Source organism: Coregonus clupeaformis, chromosome 17, assembly GCF_020615455.1.
Source record: "Coregonus clupeaformis isolate EN_2021a chromosome 17, ASM2061545v1, whole genome shotgun sequence".
Classification (NCBI taxonomy): domain Eukaryota; kingdom Metazoa; phylum Chordata; class Actinopteri; order Salmoniformes; family Salmonidae; genus Coregonus; species Coregonus clupeaformis.
The window spans coordinates 55,026,993-55,048,007 of record NC_059208.1 but is presented as its reverse complement, the minus strand read 5'-3'; the positions used below and the strand labels follow the sequence as shown (position 1 = coordinate 55,048,007).

At 43.9% G+C, this 21,015-nt stretch overlaps 1 protein-coding gene across 2 annotated transcripts in view; it reads right to left on the bottom strand.

The window, feature by feature from the left end:
• Positions 1-21,015, bottom strand: part of LOC121586757 (alpha-catulin-like) — a 104,289-nt gene that overhangs the window by 32,844 nt on the left and 50,430 nt on the right. For both annotated transcript variants that reach the window (XM_041903717.1, XM_041903718.1), the window contains exons 4-8: positions 13,198-13,317; positions 7,748-7,837; positions 7,184-7,354; positions 6,544-6,744; positions 556-642 (exon numbers count right to left, since the gene is read on the bottom strand). In XM_041903717.1, the coding sequence (XP_041759651.1) occupies positions 556-642; positions 6,544-6,744; positions 7,184-7,354; positions 7,748-7,837; positions 13,198-13,317 (669 nt within the window). The remainder of the gene's footprint in view (positions 1-555; positions 643-6,543; positions 6,745-7,183; positions 7,355-7,747; positions 7,838-13,197; positions 13,318-21,015) is intronic.

The window sequence follows — 21,015 nt, the reverse complement described above, 5'->3', positions numbered from 1 at the left end:
AAACTGATGGAGCAGGGTTGGGTCAGTTACTTTCTAAATGTAATCTGTTACAGTTACTAGTTACATGTCCAAAATTGTAATCAGTAACGTAACTTTTGGATTACCCAAACTCAGTAACGTAATCTGCTTACTTTCAGTTACTTTCCCCTTAAGAGGCATTAGGTGTGTCATCATAGTGGTTTCTGACTTGTGGTCAGACTCGCTCAGGTGGGACAAACTTAAACTTGCTCTTTTTTTCAATGCTGAATTTAATGGCATTGAGAAAACAGAAAAGGTGTCATAATGTGTTTTTACACGAACATCCTTTCTGAATTTAAAAGTAATCCAAAAAGTAATAGTTTTTTTGAAACGTATTTAATCTGATTACAATATTTTTGCTGGTAACATAACTGATTACAGTTACAGGTTTATGTAATCAGATTACATTTAATCAGTTACTCCCCAACCCAGATGGAGAGTACAGAAAACTCCAGACAAATCTGATCTAGGACTGAACCACTTGACATGCCAGACAGTGATGCATTCTGGGTAAGACCGCAGGGTTACAGGACTCACCTCTCTGCGGAGTTCGTGGACACTTTGGCAGGTCTTCAGAATGGACAGCTCCATCTCCTCCGTGGACTCTTTGGCATTGAGAGACAGCTGGGATGAGGGAAAGATTCAAAGAAAAATAAATAAGGGAGGGGAAAAAGATAAGAGTAGTCATCACATAAATCACATGATGACTGGTGCCTGGGAAGTGGCCTGTTTTAGCAGGAGATGGGAAGTGGCCTGTTTTAGCAGGAGATGAGAAGTGGCCTGTTTTAGCAGGAGATGGGAAGTGGCCTGTCTTAGCAGGAGATGGGAAGTGGCCTGTTTTAGCAGGAGATGGGAAGTGGCCTGTCTTAGCAGGAGATGGGAAGTGGCCTGTTTTAGCAGGAGAAGGGAAGTGGCCTGTTTTAGCAGGAGATGGGAAGTGGCCTGTTTTAGCAGGAGATGGGAAGTGGCCTGTTTTAGCAGGAGATGGGAAGTGGCCTGTTTTAGCAGGAGATGGGAAGTGGCCTGTTTTAGCAGGAGATGGGAAGTGGCCTGTTTTAGCAGGAGACGGGAAGTGGCCTGTCTTAGCAGGAGACGGGAAGTGGCCTGTTTTAGCAGGAGAAGGGAAGTGGCCTGTCTTAGCAGGAGACGGGAAGTGGCCTGTCTTAGCAGGAGAAGGGAAGTGGCCTGTTTTAGCAGGAGAAGAATATGAGAATACACAGCCCTGCTCAGGCCCTGTCAGAGAGAGAGGGAGAGCGAGAAAGAGAGACAGATAGAGTGAGAGAGACAGAAGGAGAGAAAGAGAGAGCGAAAAAGGCAGAGAGAGTGAGAGGAAGAGAAAGAGTGTGTGAGTGAGTCAGTGAGTAAAAGAGAGATCCCTTCTGCCACACCAATATTCTGTAAAACATAAGAGTTTCAGACACACGTTCTAAGGGCAAGGAGACAGGTGGGAGGCACTGTGCTCAGACAGGATTACAGCAAGGTGTCAAAACAATGTCAAAAAACTTTCAAACAAGCAGAATTCACCAGGGGCCCAGTTTTTCAAATGTGATCTATCCGGATTTTGGCTATCGGATAGGATTAAATGCAAAGAAATATAATGAATTGAATGGATGAATCATTGACTTGAATGGGGACTCCTATCCGATAGCTGAAATCCGGATAGAAAAACTGGGCCCTGATGATTTGTCTTTTACCCTCTCATCACCTGCTCTGTTTCTACTGAAGAAAAAAAAATCCAGAAAATCACATTGTAGGATTGTTTATGAATTTATTTGCAAATTATGGTGGAAAATAAGTATTTGGTCACCTACAAACAAGCAAGATTTCTGGCTCTCACAGACCTGTAACTTCTTTGTTAAGAGGCTCCTCTGTCCTCCACCTGTATTAATGGCACCTGTTTGAACTTGTTATCAGTATAAAAGACACCTGTCCACAACCTCAAACAGTCACACTCCAAACTCCACTATGGCCAAAACCAAAGAGCTGTCAAAGGACACCAGAAACAAAATTGTAGACCTGCACCAGGCTGGGAAGACTGAATCTGCAATAGGTAAGCAGCTTGGTTTGAAGAAATCAACTGTGGGAGCAATTATTAGGAAATGGAAGACATACAAGACCACTGATAATCTCCCTCGATCTGGGGCTCCACGCAAGATCTCACCCCGTGGGGTCAAAATGATCACAAGAACGGTGAGCAAAAATCCCAGAACCACACGGGAGGACCTAGTGAATGACCTGCAGAGAGCTGGGACCAAAGTAACAAAGCCTACCATCAGTAACACACTACGCCGCCAGGGACTCAAATCCTGCAGTGCCAGACGTGTCCCCCTGCTTAAGCCAGTACATGTCCAGGCCCGTCTGAAGTTTGCTAGAATGCATTTGGATGATCCAGAAGAGGATTGGGAGAATGTCATATGGTCAGATGAAACCAAAATAGAACTTTTTGGTAAAAACTCAACTCGTCGTGTTTGGAGGACAAAGAATGCTCAGTTGCATCCAAAGAACACCATACCTACTGTGAAGCATGGGGGTGGAAACATCATGCTTTGGGGCTGTTTTTCTGCAAAGGGACCAGGACGACTGATCCGTGTAAAGGAAAGAATGAATGGGGCCATGTATCGTGAGATTTTGAGTGAAAACCTCCTTCCATCAGCAAGGGCATTGAAGATGAAACGTGGCTGGGTCTTTCAGCATGACAATGATCCCAATCACACCGCCCGGGCAATGAAGGAGTGGCTTCGTAAGAAGCATTTCAAGGTCCTGGAGTGGCCTAGCCAGTCTCCAGATCTCAACCCCATAGAAAATCTTTGGAGGGAGTTGAAAGTCCGTGTTGCCCAGCGACAGCCCCAAAACATCACTGCTCTAGAGGAGATCTGCATGGAGGAATGGGCCAAAATACCAGCAACAGTGTGTGAAAACCTTGTGAAGACTTAGAGAAAACGTTTGACCTGTGTCATTGCCAACAAAGGGTATATAACAAAGTATTGAGAAACTTTTGTTATTGACCAAATACTTATTTTCAACCATAATTTGCAAATAAATTTATTAAAAATCCTACAATGTGATTTTCTGGAGAAAAAAAATCTCATTTTGTCTGTCATAGTTGACGTGTACCTATGATGAAAATTACAGGCCTCTCTAATCTTTTTAAGTGGGAGAACTTGCACAATTGGTGGCTGACTAAATACTTTTTCCCCCCACTGTAAGTGGAGAAAAACACCTAATCTCACCCTCTCTGTTTCTACTGAAATGAGTAGAGAAAAACACCTAACCTCACCCTCTGTTTCTACTGAAATAAGTAGAGAAAAACACCTATTCTCACCCTCTCTGTTTCTACTGAAATAAGTAGAGAAAAACATAAATCTCACCCTCTCTGTTTCTAATGAAATGAGTTGAGAAAAACACCTAATCTCACCCTCTCTATTTCTACTGAAATAAGTAGAGAAAAACATAAATCTCACCCTCTCTGTTTCTAATGAAATGAGTTGAGAAAAACACCTAATCTCACCCTCTCTATTTCTACTGAAATAAGTGGAGAAAAACACCTAACCTCATCCTCTGATTCTACTGAACTAAGTGGAGAAAAACACCTAACCTCACCCTCTGTTTCTACTGAAATAAGTGGAGAAAAACACCTAACCTCACCCTCTGTTTCTACTGAAATAAGTGGAGAAAAACACCTAATCTCACCCTCTCTGTTTCTACTGAAATAAGTGGAGAAAAACACCTAATCTCACCCTCTCTGTTTCTACTAAAATAAGTGGAGAAAAACACCTAACCTCACCCTCTGTTTCTACTGAAATAAGTGGAGAAAAACACCTAACCTCACCCTCTGTTTCTACTGAAATAAGTGGAGAAAAACACCTAACCTCACCCTCTGTTTCTACTGAAATAAGTGGAGAAAAACACCTAATCTCACCCTCTCGGTTTCTACTGAAATAAGTGGAGAAAAACACCTAACCTCACCCTCTGTTTCTACTGAAATAAGTGGAGAAAAACACCTAACCTCACCCTCTGTTTCTACTGAAATAAGTGGGGAAAAACACCTAACCTCACCCTCTCTATTTCTACTGAAAGAAGTAGAGAAAAATGAACAGACCCTGGGATCTAGCTAGTCACACACACTGTAGAAATGGGTCTCGCTAGGGAGCCAATCATTCAACGTGCTGTAGCTCTGATTCCATTCAATCTGTCCATGGAACTGTGGCCTCTACTTTCACACATTTATACAAGCTTAACGATGGAAAAACACATTATATGAAACCCACACGCTATGGAGTCCAAGGAGACTCCTTTCATTGAGGTGTCCAGAGAGACGAGGGAGAACAATGTGTTCTATGTCATCAATGGAGTCAAGTGAATGGCCATTCATACAACGAGGCTGACTTCAGGGCCCGTATCCACAAAGCATCTCAGAGCAGGAGTCCTGATCTAGGATCTGTCCATATAATCTTATTCATTATGATTTAAAAGGCAAAACCGATCCTAGATCAGCACTCCTACTCTGAGATGCTATGACGGGCCCAGGACTGGTTTAAGACCTATAAAGAATGAAGGGAAATAGCACCGTATAGCAGTATGGGAGAGGGTAGTGTGAAAAGGCTGGATATTCAATACTTCACCTTCACATTATCTATAAACCTAGCAACAGTACACAAGGTAATGTAGCTAGCAACAGAAAGGAAGAGAAGGAGTGTGTGTATCTGTGGGCATCTACATGTGTGAGTGCAATGTACATATTCATACGTGCTAAATCATTACATACTGTACCTGTGCTCTTAATCAGGTAGACGTATGAGTACATATCTACATGAGTAAATTTCGACATACAGTGGTGTGAAAAAGTGTTTTCCCCCTTCCTGATTTGTTATTTGTTTGCATGTTTGTAACACTTAAATGTTTCAGATCATCAAACAAATTTAAATATTAGTCAAAGATAACACAAGTAAACACAAAATGCAGTTTTGAAATGGTTGTTATTATTAAGGGAAAACAAAATCCAAACCTACATGGCCCTGTGTGAAAAAGTGTTTGCCCCCCCCTTGTTATAACACAACTCAACTGTGGTTTATCACACCTGAGTTCAATTCCTCTAGCCACACCCAGGCCTGATTACTGCCACACCTGTTCTCAATCAAGGAATCACTTAAATAGGACCTGCCTGACAAAGTGAAGTAGACCAAAAGATCATAAAAAGCTAGACATCATGCCGAGATCCAAAGAAATTCAGGAACAAATGAGAAAGAAACTAATTGAGATCCATCAGTCTGGAAAAGGTTATAAAGCCATTTCTAAAGCTTTGGGACTCCAGCGAACCACAGTGAAAGCCATTATCCACAAATGGCGAAAACATGGAACAGTGGTGAACCTTCCCAGGAGTGGCCGGCCGACCAAAATTACCCCAAGAGCGCAGCGACGACTCATCCAAGAGGTCACAAAAGACCCCACAACAACATCCAAAGAGCTGCAGGCCTCACTTGCCTCAGTTAAGGTCAGTGTTCATGACTCATAAGTGTTCATAAGAAAGAGACTGGGCAAAAATGGCCTGCATGGCAGAGTTCCAAGACGAAAACCACTGCTGAGCAAAAAGAACATTAAGGCTCGTCTCATTTTTGCCAGACAACATCTTGATGATCCCCAAGACCTTTGGGATAATACTCTGTGGACTGACGAGACAAATGTTGAACTTTTTGGAAGGTGTGTGTCCCATTACATCTGGCGTAAAAGTAACACCGCATTTCAGAAAAGAACATCATACCAACAGTAAAATATGGTGGTAGTAGTGTGATGGTCTGGGCCTGTTTTGCTGCTTCAGGACCTGGAAGACTTGCTGTGATTCTGCTGTCTACCAAAAAATCCTGAAGGAGAATGCCCGGCCATCCGTTCGTGACCTTAAGCTGAAGCGAACTTGGGTTCTGCAGCAGGACAATGATCCAAAACACACCAGCAAGTCCACCTCTGGATGGCTGAAGAAAAACAAAATGAAGACTTTGGAGTGGCCTAGTCAAAGTCCTGACCTGAATCCTATTGAGATGCTGTGGCATGACCTTAAAAAGGCAGTTCATGCTCAAAAACCCTCCAATGTGGCTGAATTACAACAATTCTGCAAAGATGAGTGGGCCAAAATTCCACCACAGCGCTGTAAAAGACTCATTGCAAGTTATCGCAAACGCTTGATTGCAGTTGTTGCTGCTAAGGGTGGCCCAACCAGTTATTAGGTTGTAGGGGGCAATCACTTTTTCACACAGGGCCATGTGGGCTTGGATTTTGTTTTCCCTTAATAATAACAACCTTCATTTCAAAACTGCATTTTGTGTTTACTTGTGTTATCTTTGACTAATATTTAAATTTGTTTGATGATCTGAAACATTTAAGTGTGACAAACATGCAAACAAATAAGAAATCAGGAAGGGGGCAAACACTTTTTCACACCACTGTATGTATACACGCGAGTGTGTCTATGCGTGTGTGTACGCATGTACAAATATTTACATGTGTGTGTATGCCCAGTTTCTGCCCACATACCGCCTCCATCCAGGCTGCGATGAGCTGGTCAGTGTCCTGGCGGGCGAGCTGGCAGAGCTGCAGGATGCCTTTGCGGTGCTCGTGGCTGGTGTAGGCCGAGTCAGTGAAGTCCTCCGTCCTCTCCACCACTGCCTCCAGCTGGCCAGACAGAGCCTGGTGGGGCAGCGAGTACAGACCCTCACGCAGACCTTCCACACTGGACTGGGATCACAGACAGAGACACAATAATGAATACAACACTTCTTTGTCATGCCAATAAAGCATTTCCATTTAATTGACACAGGCAGTGAGAGAATATCATTTGAAAGCTCTATGACCTCTGTTGCAGTCTATTATCTAGTTCAAAAACAAGCTACTGGTATTTCAGGTTGACTAGGGATAGTTTACTTATTCTAAACACCTTGCGTGCTTCATGTTTGTATGTCCAGGTCTAATCTCTTGTGGACAGACTACGTAAACATAAATGGTACCCAAATTACGCAAGGTAGTCCAGGCCTAAACCGTCACAATGTAGTTACATAGTTGAGCACAGTGTAATAACACATTGTTGTATTGTACTTATAACTATATTACAATGCAAAGTGGAGGAAAAAACAACAACATATGGAATCCATAAGGAAGTCCTCCCCTGTAGTCCCACCTTGAAGTCCTTGATGCCGGTGTGAATGCTGAGGGGTAGGACCTTGGTCTCCCCGCAGGGCTGGGCGTCCGTCACGATCTCGATGACCTGCTCCAGGGCGAAACGCATGCGGTGAAACACGGCGTCTTTGTTGATACGCGCCGACTCGCAGTCCGGGTGTCTGAGACACGTCTACAGTGAGAGACACACATGGTTTTACAACTGAGGCTGCATTTACACAGGCAGCCCAATTCAGATATTTTTTTCACTAATTGGTCTTTTGACCAATCATATCAGCTCTTTTGCTAATCATTGGGAACATTTTAAGAATTGGTCTGCTTGTGTGGCATTGAAGAAGAAACAGTCCATGTTTGGAATCAACTGTAGTAATACAGTCTCTATACCTCATATACATTAAACACAAACACTATGTTTTAAGTGAGAAGTTAGGCTGGATTGAAGCCGAAAAAAATTATGGAAATTCACATGAGCATCACAAGGCCTAATTTCACCCATTCAGTATCAAGTGTTTCCAGTACACAGGTTTAACCTACTACATTAGCAGTAGTGGTAGGATGCACCTACCTTGGATGCAGTGAGCAGCATCATGGTGCATTTCTCCAGCACTGCTCTGGCTGCTGCCATCCTGGCCTTCTTATTCTCCTCCTTCAGGTCCTAAAGGACAGAGACCAACACTGGACAGTTAGAGAAGTAGTCTCCTCCTTCAGGTCCTAATGGACAGATACCAACACTGGACAGTTAGAGAAGTAGTCTCATCCTTCAGGTCCTACTGGACAGAGACCAACACTGGACAGTTAGAGAAGTAGTCTCCTCCTTCAGGTCCTAATGGACAGAGACCAACACTGGACAGTTAGAGAAGTAGTCTCATCCTTCAGGTCCTAAAGGACAGAGACCAACACTGGACAGTTAGAGAAGTAGTCTCCTCCTTCAGGTCCTAATGGACAGAGACCAACACTGGACAGTTAGAGAAGTAGCTGGTTCCCAAACTTCTCTGATTTGTGATTGTGGGCCAGTTAAAAGCCTTTTGAATGATATTGTGAGCCACCAAATAGAGAGAACCATTTTTCAAGCCACAACTCAGTCTTGCCAAGAATAACTGGCTTGACCTACCAGGGGTCTGGACCAGAGCCATGTATTAAGAATAAAATAAATACATGGCTCTGGTCTGGACCAGTGGACCAATTACTTCAAGGGGTAAGTTGTTCAAAAAAGCAACCCCCACACTTTAAACACACACAGAGCATATCTGTACGATGTGAAAGAACCGTCTCAAGCTAAGTTTAGTTAAGGTTTAGTTCACCGACCATCAGAGATCTCAAGCTAAGTTTAGGTAAGGCATAGTTTTCCAGCCATCAGAGTTATTAGGGCTCCCGAGTGGCGCAATGGTCTAAGGCACTGCATCTCAGTGCTTGAGGCGTCACTACAGACCCCCTGGTTCCATTCCAGGCTGTATCACAACCGGCCGTGATTGGGAGTCCCATAGGGAGGCGCACAATTGGCCCAGCGTCGTCCGGGTTTGGCCAGTGTAGGCCGTCATTGTAAATAAGAATTTGTTCTTAACTGACTTGCCTAGTTAAATAAAGGTAAAATAAAAATAAAAATAAATTACTCATAGATTAACCTGGTGAAGTAGATAGCTCAGTAACATCCACTGACTATCTCCTTATCTCCGTGTTTCAAAGACTAAGCAGCCTCACGTAAGGATTTAGTGTGTGTTTCAGGGGGATCGTTGATGCGAAGGAGATGTGTCGCGCTGCATGAGGCAAATGGTGGTCACACAAGACACTGACTGGTTTTCTGATTCATGCCGCTACCTTTTTTTACATGTATCTGTGACCAACAGATGCATATCTGTATTCCCAGTCACGTGAAATCCGTAGATTAGGGCGTAAGGAATTTACTTGAATTGACTGATTTCCTTATATGGACCGTAACTCAGTAGAATCTGCTTGGTGACCTAAACTGGGATATGCTTAACACCCCGGCTGTCCTACAATCTAAACTAGATGCCCTCAATCTCACACAAATTATCAAGAAACCTACCAGGTACAACCCTAAATCTGTAAAAATGGGCACCCTCATAGATATCATCCTGACTAATTTACCCTCTAAATACACCTCCGCTGTCTTCAACCAGGATCTCAGCGATCACTGCCTCATTGCCTGCGTCCGTAATGGGTCCGCGGTCAAACAACCACCCCTCATCACTGTCAAACGCTCCCTAAAACACTTTAGCAAGCAGGTCTTTCTAATTGACCTGGCCCGGGTATCCTGGATGGATATTGACCTCATTCCGTCAGTAGAGGATGCCTTGTTGTCCTTTAAAAGTGCTTTCCTCTCCATCTTAAATAAGCATGCCCCATTCAAAAAATTCAGAAATAAGAACAGATATAGCCCCTGGTTCACCCCAGACTTGACTGCCCTTGACCAGCACAAAAACATCCTGTGGCATACTGCATTAGCATCGAACAGCCCCCGCGATAGGCAACTTTTCAGGGAAGTCAGGAACCAATATACAAAATCATTTAGGAAAGCAAAGGCTAGCATTTTCAAACAGAAATGTGCATCCTGTAACACTAACTCCAAAAGGTTTTGGGACACTGTAAAGTCCATGGAGAATAAGAGCACCTCCTCCCAGCTGCCCACTGCACTGAGGCTAGGAAACACTGTCACCCCCCCGGGCTAGTCAATCTGGACCCTTTCTTTCTAAAATTAGCCGCCGAAATTGTCGCAACCCCCATTACTAGCCTGTTCAATCTCTCTTTCGTATCGTCTGAGATCCCCAGAGATTGGAAAGCTGCCGCGGTCATCCCCCTCTTCAAAGGGGGTGACACTCTAGATTCAAACTGTTACAGACCTATATCCATCCTGCCCTGCCTTTCGAAAGTATTTTAAAGCCAAGTTAACAAACAGATCACCGACCATTTCGAATCCCACCGTACCTTCTCCGCTATGCTTTCAACTCTGTCAATCACCGCATTCTTATTGGCAGACTAAATAGCCTTGGTTTCTCAAATGACTGCCTCGCCTGGTTCACCAACTACTTCTCAGATATAGTTAAATGTGTCAAATCGGAGGGCCTGTTGTCTGGACCTCTGGCAGTCTCTATGGGGGTGCCACAGGGTTCAATTATCAGGCCGACTCTATTCTCTGTGTATATCAATGATGTCGCTCTTGCTGCTGGTGACTCTCAGATCCACCTCTACGCAGACGACACCATTTTGTATACATCTGGCCCTTCATTGGACACTGTGTTAACAAACCTCCAAACGAGCTTCAATGCCATACAACACTCCTTCCGTGGCCTCCAACTGCTCTTAAACGCTAGTAAAACTAAATACATGCTCTTCAATTGAACGCGTCTTGCACCCGCCCGCCCGACTAGAATCCCTACTCTCGGCAGGTCTGACATAGAATATGTGGACAACTACAAATACCTAGGTGTCTGGTTAGGCCATAAACTATCCTTACAGACTCACATTAAGCATCTCCAATCCAAAGTTAAATCTAGAATCAGCTTCCTATTTTGCAACAAAGCCTCCTTCACTCATGCTGCCAAACATGCCCTCGTAAAACTGACTATCCTACCGATCCTTGACTTTGGCGATGTCATTTACAAAATAGCCTCCAACACCCTACTCAGCAAATTGGATGTAGTCTATAACAGTGCCATCCGTTTTGTCAGCAAAGCCCCATATACTACCCACCACTGTGACCTGTACGCTCTCGTTGGCTGGCCCTCACTACATATTAGTCGCCAAACCCACTGGCTCCAGGTCATCTATAAATCACTGCTAGGCAAATCCCCGCCTTATCTTAGCTCATTGGTCACCATAACAACAAACACCCGTAGTATGCGGTCCAGCAGGTATATCTCACTGGTCATCCCCAAAGCCAACACCTCCTTTGGCCGCCACTCCTTCCAGTTCTCTGCTGCCAATGACTGGAACGAACTGCAAAACTCTCTGAAGCTGGAGACTCCTATCTCCCTCACTAACTTTAAGCATCAGTTGTCAGAGCAGCTTACCGATCACTGCACCTGGACCCAGCCCATCTGTAATTAGCCCACCCAACTACCTCATCCCCATATTGTTATTTATTTTGCTCATTTGCACCCCAGTATCTCTATTTGCACATCATCTTCTGCACATCTATCACTCCAGTGTTAATACTAAATTGTAATTATTTTGCACTGTCCTATTTATTGCCTTACCTCCATAACTTACTACATTTGCACACACTGTATATAGATGTTCTATTGTGTTATTGACTGTACGTTTTGTTTATCCCATATGTAACTCTGTGTTGTTGTTGTTTTTATCGCACTGCTTTGCTTTATCTTGGCCAGGTCGCAGTTGTAAATGAGAACTTGTTCTCAACTGGCTTACCTGGTTAAATAAAGGTGAAATAAAAAAATTATTAAAAAAATCCCCTGCTCTTCACTTGGTCAGTCTCAGTAGATTTCCAGACAGAGAGATGATGTTAAACAAAAAGAGGGGAAGGAAAGCTGAATATTTTCCTCTCTCTCTCTCTATCGCAGCTATTCACTTTTGATTATCTAGCTAGCGCAGTCTGTTAAACCATAGGCTGTATACAGAATGGCAACCTATTCCCTGTGTAGTGCACACCTTTTGAACACGTGGGCCCTGGTCAAAAGTAGTGCACTACATAGGGAATAGGGTGCCTACTTGGACGCATACATGGAGACTGTATGAATCAAAGCAGGATTAGCAGACGCTGGCACTACAGGGAACACCAGAGTTATAACTTTCTGCCATCATTATTTCTTGAAAACGTGCAAAGATGTATGTACAGTATGATGTTTTTACAACGTCATTAGGGTCGCTAGAGAGTTTGTTTGATTTGAATGTCAAAACTTATCAAGGCACATTTTGCTTTGATGATGTAATCACTCCTTTGAGATGTGAGTCAGATCTGACCCACGCATTTGTTCTGCCGTCTGTCTAAACACACCTACACTATCCCTGGTTGTGCAGAGGCCCTGTAGTGTGTGTATATGCACGTGTGTCAGGGCAGCAGGGGCTCGTCATACATACCCTGCTATCTGTGTCATCTCGTTGTCTGACTGGATGTGGAGTCAACATGGCTCACGGCACCGTACGGTTCTCTCTCCCACACACACAGGCGCACACACACAGACACTCACTTGATTCATTAAGACAGGAGCCTCTTTTTACAAGCTGGAAAGCCCATGGCATTTAGACCTTTATAGTTTATCTCTCTCTCAATTCAATTTAATGGGCTGTATTGTCATGGGAAACATGTTTACGTTGCCAAAGCAAGTGAAATGGATAAACAAAAGTGAAATAAACAATAAAAAGTGAACAGTAAATATTACTCACACAAGTTCCAAAGGAATAAAGACATTTCAAATGTCATATTATGTCTATATAGAGTGTTGTAACGATGTGCAAATAGTTAAAGTACAAAAGGGAAAATAAATAAATATGGGTTGTATTTACAATGGTGTTTGTTCTTCACTGGTTGCCCTTTTCTTGTGGCAACAGGTCACAAATCTTGCTGCTGTGATTGCACACTGTGGTATAGATATGGATATGGGAGTTTATCAAAATTGGATTTGTTTTGGAATTCTTTGTGGGTCTGTGTAATCTGAGGGAAATAAGTGTCTCTAATATGGTCATACATTTGGCAAGAGGTAAGGAAGTGCAGCTCAGATTCCACCTCATTTTGTGGACAGTGTGCACATAGCCTGTCTTCTCTTGAGAGCCAGGTCTGCCTATGGCGACCTTTCTCAATAGCAAGACTATGCTCACTGTGTCTGTACATAGTCAAAGCTTTCCTTAATTTTGTGTCAGTCACAGTGGTCAGGTATTCTGCCACTGTGTACTCTCTGTTTAGGGCCAAATAGCATTAGAGAGAGAGAGAGATCTGTTTAGGGCCAAATAGCATTAGCGATAGCGAGAGAGAGAGAGAGCTGGAGGGGAAAGAAGAGTGTCTTGACCAATACTCTTTTCGAGTGGGACGGTACTTACATTCTGTCTGTCCCCGGTCAGGTGGGCGAATTCCACCATTTGGTTCCCAAACTGGCTGAAGATCTGGACAAACTCCTGGAAGGTGCTCACTCTCTCCAGCTGCTCCAAGGTTACTAGCACCTGGGTAAATCAGGAACACTACTACAGTAACTATCGCTGACTCCCACACATTACACATAACAACTCGACTTAAACATCAAATATTATACACAGAACTCAAAGATGGCTCCAGCTTTCTACCCGAACCAGGTCTTGAGAGATGGAGTAAAGTTGCTGTGACACCGTTAAGATGTGTGTGTGAATGGGGTTATAGATACAGAACGAGGCAGCAAAGCAAATTGTTACGCAGACTCAATGTGGGCCTCGTCATACAAGTGATGGCCATCACGTTCACTTTCCACGCTTTCATTTACATTACATTTTAGTCATTTAGCAGACGCTCTTATCCAGAGCGACTTACAGGAGCAATTAGGGTTAAGTGCCTTGCTCAAGGGCACATTTACGTCATTTAGCAGACGCTCTTATCCAGAGCGACTACAAATTGGTGCATTCACCCTATAGCCAGTGTTCAAGCCAAAGTGTTCAGTAGACCAGCTTGTCATGACTGACTGACTGCAACGACGTCGAGGACCTGTCTGTAGAAACAGGAAAAGGTAATCGTGACAGGAAGTGGAATCGTGTCCCAATCATCTGGTGAACGGGGAGAGAGAGGGAGCGAGGGAGAGGAAGGAGGATTGATGGTCATGTCTCCATGTCACAGCAGATCACTCTGGCCCTGAGGCTGGGTGGCACTTGAGAAACCAATCAAATCACAGTGATTTACCCCAATCACCTCTACTGTACACACTGGAACACGCAGGGTGGGGTAAGGGGTGACCTGTGATTTCTCTGCAAAAGGAACGGAACAGAGTATATGTTATATGCGTGTTACTTTATGACATATGATTTTCATATCGTCATACCGTCCTTCTCTCATTCCGGGATTTACGGTATTACCAGTTTAGTACACGAGACGCAAAAAACATTGTGCATCTGTTACCAGAATTACAAAATTAGCACAAGTAATAGCGAATTTCCATGGAGGCGGCTAGCTAAATATGCTAACGAGAGTAAACGAAAATAAACAAATTGCAAAGACAGGCAAACCAGCTCATAAAGTTATACATATGTTGATCACTGATTGTCTAGATTCGTATCATCGACTGGACAGTCTATTTTGTTTATATGTTTTTTATCCGAAAAGACTAGGTGATTTGGTGGTTCTATTTCCGTTGTATTTTTGAGACGCTACTCGATGAGATAAACATCAGGTTCAACTGAGAACACGTGTGTTTTTTAAACATCACAACACATATAGGTAGAAGCTACCGAATGTCATTTTTGGTGAGTCTGGACATTTACAATCGAACGTGAACAAGATACATTGTGCAAATGAACAACGTTTTGACGCATCCTTGTCTGCTCTGAAGCCGCATGTGTACACGCTGTCTGGAGTCGCTAGGGCAACGGGCCTGCCTGCTCTGCTCTGAGAAGATGGGGGAGGAGCAGACAGGCGAAGAACAGAGAGGAGAGAAATGCAAGGAAATCAAAAGATAGCAGTGGCAGCTGTACAGATAACTCATCCAAAGGGTGTTGAGTTCTCAAACACGGCACAAAGATTACATCATATGATGCCCCGTCACCTTATTAATTCAGTAACTTACTTAGGGGTCACGTTAACGCAGAATTCTTAAATTTTTCACACAGGAACAAAAATAACACGCGTAAGAAATCTCATGCTGCGTTTTGTAAATGCAGATCTAAAATGCATCTTACTGTAATTTCTGCTTGGCATCATACTAATTTTGTGCTGAAGTTGCACTTCTGAACTCAGATGAGAATTCACGAACGGGCATTCTATCTGCAGACAGCACTCTGACTGTGTAAGTTTCTTCTCCGTGTAGCCACTAGGCAGCCTACTTTCCTCAGGTAAAATGCAAGATGAACTCTAAGCAAAACATTAGGAAATGTAGCTGGCTACATTCTTTCTATGATAAACAATAGCAATATGATGGTCATGCATTGTTTTAGCAAAAAACAAATTTACTTGTGTGGCTGCCAGACAAATAGTGTTCCACTTCTGTTCATAAAAATGAAGCTATTTTCTGCCTAATGTGTTGCACTAATGTATTTTCTGTGAAGGAAAACTATAGTTGCACGTCCCTCATCCCTCTATTGAAGAAAAAAAAAAAACACTTGACCCTTGTCAATACACAGCTGGACTAGCTTTCACCAGTAGTGCTATTTACAAACAAACACGTGCTTGTCCTTCTAGACCTGTCTGCTGCCTTTGATACTGTGAACCATCAGATCCTCCTCTCCACCCTCTCCGAGCTGGGCATCTCCGGCGCGGCTCACTCTTGGATTGCGTCCTACCTGACCGGTCGCTCCTACCAAGTGGCGTGGCGAGAAGCTGTCTCCGCACCACGTGCTCTCACCACTGGTGTCCCCCAGGGCTCAGTTCTAGGCCCTCTCCTATTCTCGCTATACACCAAGTCACTTGGCTCTGTCATATCCTCACATGGCCTCTCCTATCATTGCTACGCTGACGATACACAACTAATCTTCTCCTTTCCCCCTTCTGATAACCAGGTGGCGAATCGCATCTCTGCATGTCTGGCAGACATATCAGTATGGATGACGGATCACCACCTCAAGCTGAACCTTGGCAAGACGGAGCTGCTCTTCCTCCCGGGGAAGGACTGCCCGTTCCATGATCTCGCCATCACGGTTGACAACTCCGTTGTGTCCTCCTCCCAGAGTGCGAAGAGCCTTGGCGTGACCCTGGACAACACCCTGTCGTTCTCCGCTAACATCAAGGCGGTGACCCGATCCTGCAGGTTCATGCTCTACAACATTCGAGAGTACGACCCTGCCTTACACAGGAAGCGGCACAGGTCCTAATCCAGGCACTTGTCATCTCCCCGTCTGGATTACTGCAACTCGCTGTTGGCTGGGCTCCCTGCCTGTGCCATTAAACCCCTACAACTCATCCAGAATGCCGCAGCCCGTCTGGTGTTCAACCTTCCCAAATTCTCTCACGTCACCCCCGCTCCTCCGCACACTCCACTGGCTTCCAGTTGAAGCTCGCATCTGTTACAAGACCATGGTGCTTGCCTATGGAGCTGTGAGGGGAACGGCACCTCCGTACCTTCAGGCTCTGATCAGTCCCTACACCCAAACGAGGGCATTGCGTTCATCCACCTCTGGCCTGCTGGCTCCCTTCCTCTGCGGAAGCATAGTTCCCGCTCAGCCCAGTCCAAACTGTTCGCTGCTCTGGCACCCCAATGGTGGAACAAGCTCCCTCACGACGCCAGGACAGCGGAGTCACTCACCACCTTCCGGAGACATTTGAAACCCCACCTCTTTAAGGAATACCTGGGATAGGATAAAGTAATCATTCTACCCACCCCCCCCCCCCTAAAAAAATATATATATATATATATATATATATTGTAAAGTGGTTATCCCACTGGCTATAGGGTGAATGCACCAATTTGTAAGTCGCTCTGGATAAGAGCGTCTGCTAAATGACGTAAATGTAAATGTAGATCAACTGTTCTGGGAACTGTACTGAACAAAAATATAAACGCAACAATTTCAACGATTTTACTGAGTTACAGTTCATATAAGGAAATCAGTCAATTGAAATAAATTCATTAGGCCCTAATCTATGGATTTCACAACTGGGCAGGGGCACAGTTTTTCCCCACAGAAGGGCTTTGTTACAGACAGAAATACTCCTCAGTTTCATCAGCTGTCCTGGTGGCTGGTCTCCGACGATCCCGCAGGTGAAGAAGCCGGATGTGGAGGTCCTGGGCTGGCGTGGTTACACGTGGTCTGTGGTTATGAAACCTGTTGGCCGTACTGCCAAATTCTCTAAAACAATGTTGGCGGCTTATGGTAGAGAAATTAACATTACATTATCTGGCAACAGCTCTGGTGGACATTTCTGCAGTCTGCATGCCAATTCCACGCTTCCTCAAAACTTGAGACATCTGTGGCATTGTGTTGTGTGATAAAACTGCACATTTTAGAGTGGCCTTTTATTGTTCCCAGCACAAGGTGCACCTGTGTAATGATCATGGTGTTTAATCAGCATCTTGATATGCCACACCTGTCAGGTGGATGGATCATCTTGGCAAAGGAGAAATGCTCACTAACAGGGATGGAAACAAATTTGTGCCCAAAATTTGAGAGAAACAAGCTTCTTCTGCGTATGGAACATTTCTGGGATCTTTTATTTCAGCTCATGAAACATGGGACCAACACTTTACATGTTGCGTTTATATTTTTGTTCAGTATATAAATCTTCATAATGTAAAATAATGTGAAGGGTAAAATGAAGAACATGCTTTATCTCCTAACGCATTGCACAAGTTGACTGCAGATAGCTACAAATATTACAATTTATTGAAAAACTTGAAATAGTTAACGGTATTGATGGCATTGAATAACAATCCAGTGGCTATTTTTACCCCGGTATACCGCTTAAGGCTAATACATACCTAGATAGATTCCTGGTAGCATATTATCTGTATTGCATTTAGACACAACTTGGTCTGACCTGACACATGCATCACCCAACAAAGATACATGGTTTGACCTGACATATGCATCACCAAACAAAGTCAGCTGATGCATAATGCATCAAACCTTTCACACCTCAGACCCCCCAAAAACATCAATTATATAACGCTGTGATCCATCCATCTGGAGCAGTGTGTGTGTGTATGTGTGTGTGTGAGAGAGAGATGGTGAGTGTGATGGTGTGTGTGTGTGTGTGAGAGAGATTGTGAGTGTGATGGTGTGTGTGTGTGTGTGTGTGCATGTGTGCATCAGAGGCTTGGCCTGGCTCTCGAAGGGTAAACAGTAGTGACATCCTGCAGGCCAGGCAGAAGAGCTAGGCTGTTATCAGACAGAGACAGGGTTCAAAATTAAATTGTGTTTGCCAGTAATGGGAGCAGCCCCGTCCCCAGTCTGTCCAAACAGGCCTTACTAGACTAGACCAAACAGGCCCTTACCCCCCAGGACCCCGTGTGTGAGCACATCCCCTTCCTGAAACCACCAGGTAGAGAAATGGTAAATGTGCTTCTTCTGTTATCTCCAGAGCAGCAGAGGACGGAGTTCTCCTGTACTGTATCATGGAGCTCCGATAAGATCTGAAAGACTGGATGGAGTCGCCAGTGCTGGGCGTTTGTGTCTTTGTGTGTGTGTGTGTGTGTGTGTGTGTATTGTGTCAGTGAAGGCTCCTCAGAGGAGGAAAGGGGAGGACCATCCTCCTCAGTGAATTTCATAAAAATAAAAATAGTGAAACAAAAAAATAAGTCATCATTTTTAGATAACACTATACAAAATATATTCACGTCAACAAATAATTGATTAAAAACACACTGTTTTGCAATGAAGGTCTACATTAGCCTCAACAGCACTCTGTAGGGTAGCACCATGGTGTAGCCAGAGGACAGCTAGTTTCCGTCCTCCTCTGGGTACATTGAGTTCAATACAAAACCTAGGAGGCTCGTGTTTCTCACCCCCTTCCATAGACTTACACAGTAATTATGACAACTTCCTACAACCTATCAGAGCTCTTGTAGCATGAACTGACATGCTGTCCACCCAATCAAAGCATAAGCTACAGCTAGCTAGCACTGCAGTGCATAAAATGTGGTGAGTAGTTGACTCAAAGAGAGAGAAAGAAACAGTTTTGAACAAATTATTTCTTCAAAAATGGAGGAGAGAGAGAGAGATAGCTATATATTTCGTTTTTTTTCACTTTCACTAACTTAGCTAGCAAATGCAGCTATCTAGTTTAGCCTACTCAAACACCCGGATCAAACAGAGACAGATGCTATGTTACCTTGTTGGCTATCCAACACTGGAACTCTTCCAAGTCAAGGTAAGCTTTTGATTTTATTAATTTATTGCCACCGGGGCCCGAACGTGTAACTGCTAAACTGCTTGCTAACTGTACACTGTACTGCATGACTGTAGCGGGTTCACCAACGTATTAGTTCTAGTAGCTATGTTGACTTGACGTTAGCTAATATGGTGACAATGATGTAAGCTGTGTGTAGCGGTTAGCGGTTATGATATGAAGGTTTGGCTTGTAACGTTTTTTTTCCCACCTGGTCACATACAGCTGATGTGTTGTGCATTTAAGTTCACAAGTGAATGGAAAAGGTGAGAGGAAGAAAACGCGTAGATGAGAGAAGGAATTATCCAACGATCAAAGGGATCATGCTGTTTGTATGTTGGCTGCTATGAAAGTGAACTGTGTTTGGGTGTGATCAGGGGTGTATTCATTCCGCCGATTCTGTTGAAAAACATTACTTAAACGGAAACAAACAGGGATAAACATACCTGAAGTTGTCCAATAGAAACTTGTTTGCAACTGTTGGACTAATGATTACACCCTAGATCAGCTAGATGCAGCCTAAACCTATCGATGTTACATTGAGCTGGGTGAATGGAATATGAATGACAGTCATCCAATATGCTGGAATAGAAATAAGGCCATGCTCATTAAAAAAAAGAATCGTCCTGCCTCATCTTAAACGGCACAGACTGCCACTGGTGTGTGTGTTTGTGCGCACCTGCTTGTGAGTGTGTGTGTCTCTGTGTGTACCTACAGTGGGGAAAAAAAGTATTTAGTCAGCCACCAATTGTGCAAGTTCTCCCACTTAAAAAGATGAGAGAGGCCTGTAATTTTCATCATAGGTACACATCAACTATGACAGACAAAATGAGAAAAGAAAATCCAGAAAATCACATTGTAGGATTTTTAATGAATTTATTTGCAAATTATGGTGGAAAATAAGTATTTGGTCACCTACAAACAAGCAAGATTTCTGGCTCTCACAGACCTGTAACTTCTTCTTTAAGAGGCTCCTCTGTCCTCCACTCGTTACCTGTATTAATGGCACCTGTTTGAACTTGTTATCAGTATAAAAGACACCTGTCCACAACCTCAAACAGTCACACTCCAAACTCCACTATGGCCAAGACCAAAGAGCTGTCAAAGGACACCAGAAACAAAATTGTAGACCTGCACCAGGCTGGGAAGACTGAATCTGCAATAGGTAAGCAGCTTGGTTTGAAGAAATCAACTGTGGGAGCAATTATTAGGAAATGGAAGACATACAAGACCACTGATAATCTCCCTCGATCTGGGGCTCCACGCAAGATCTCACCCCGTGGGGTCAAAATGATCACAAGAACGGTGAGCAAAAATCCCAGAACCACACGGGAGGACCTAGTGAATAACCTGCAGAGAGCTGGGACCAAAGTAACAAAGCCTACCATCAGTAACACACTACGCCGCCAGGGACTCAAATCCTGCAGTGCCAGACGTGTCCCCCTGCTTAAGCCAGTACATGTCCAGGCCCGTCTGAAGTTTGCTAGAGTGCATTTGGATGATCCAGAAGAGGATTGGGAGAATGTCATATGGTCAGATGAAACCAAAATAGAACTTTTTGGTAAAAACTCAACTCAAGGACAAAGAATGCTCAGTTGCATCCAAAGAACACCATACCTACTGTGAAGCATGGGGGTGGAAACATCATGCTTTGGGGCTGTTTTTCTGCAAAGGGACCAGGACGACTGATCCGTGTAAAGGAAAGAATGAATGGGGCCATGTATCGTGAGATTTTGAGTGAAAACCTCCCATCAGCAAGGGCATTGAAGATGAAACGTGGCTGGGTCTTTCAGCATGACAATGATCCCAAACACACCGCCCGGGCAACGAAGGAGTGGCTTCGTAAGAAGCATTTCAAGGTC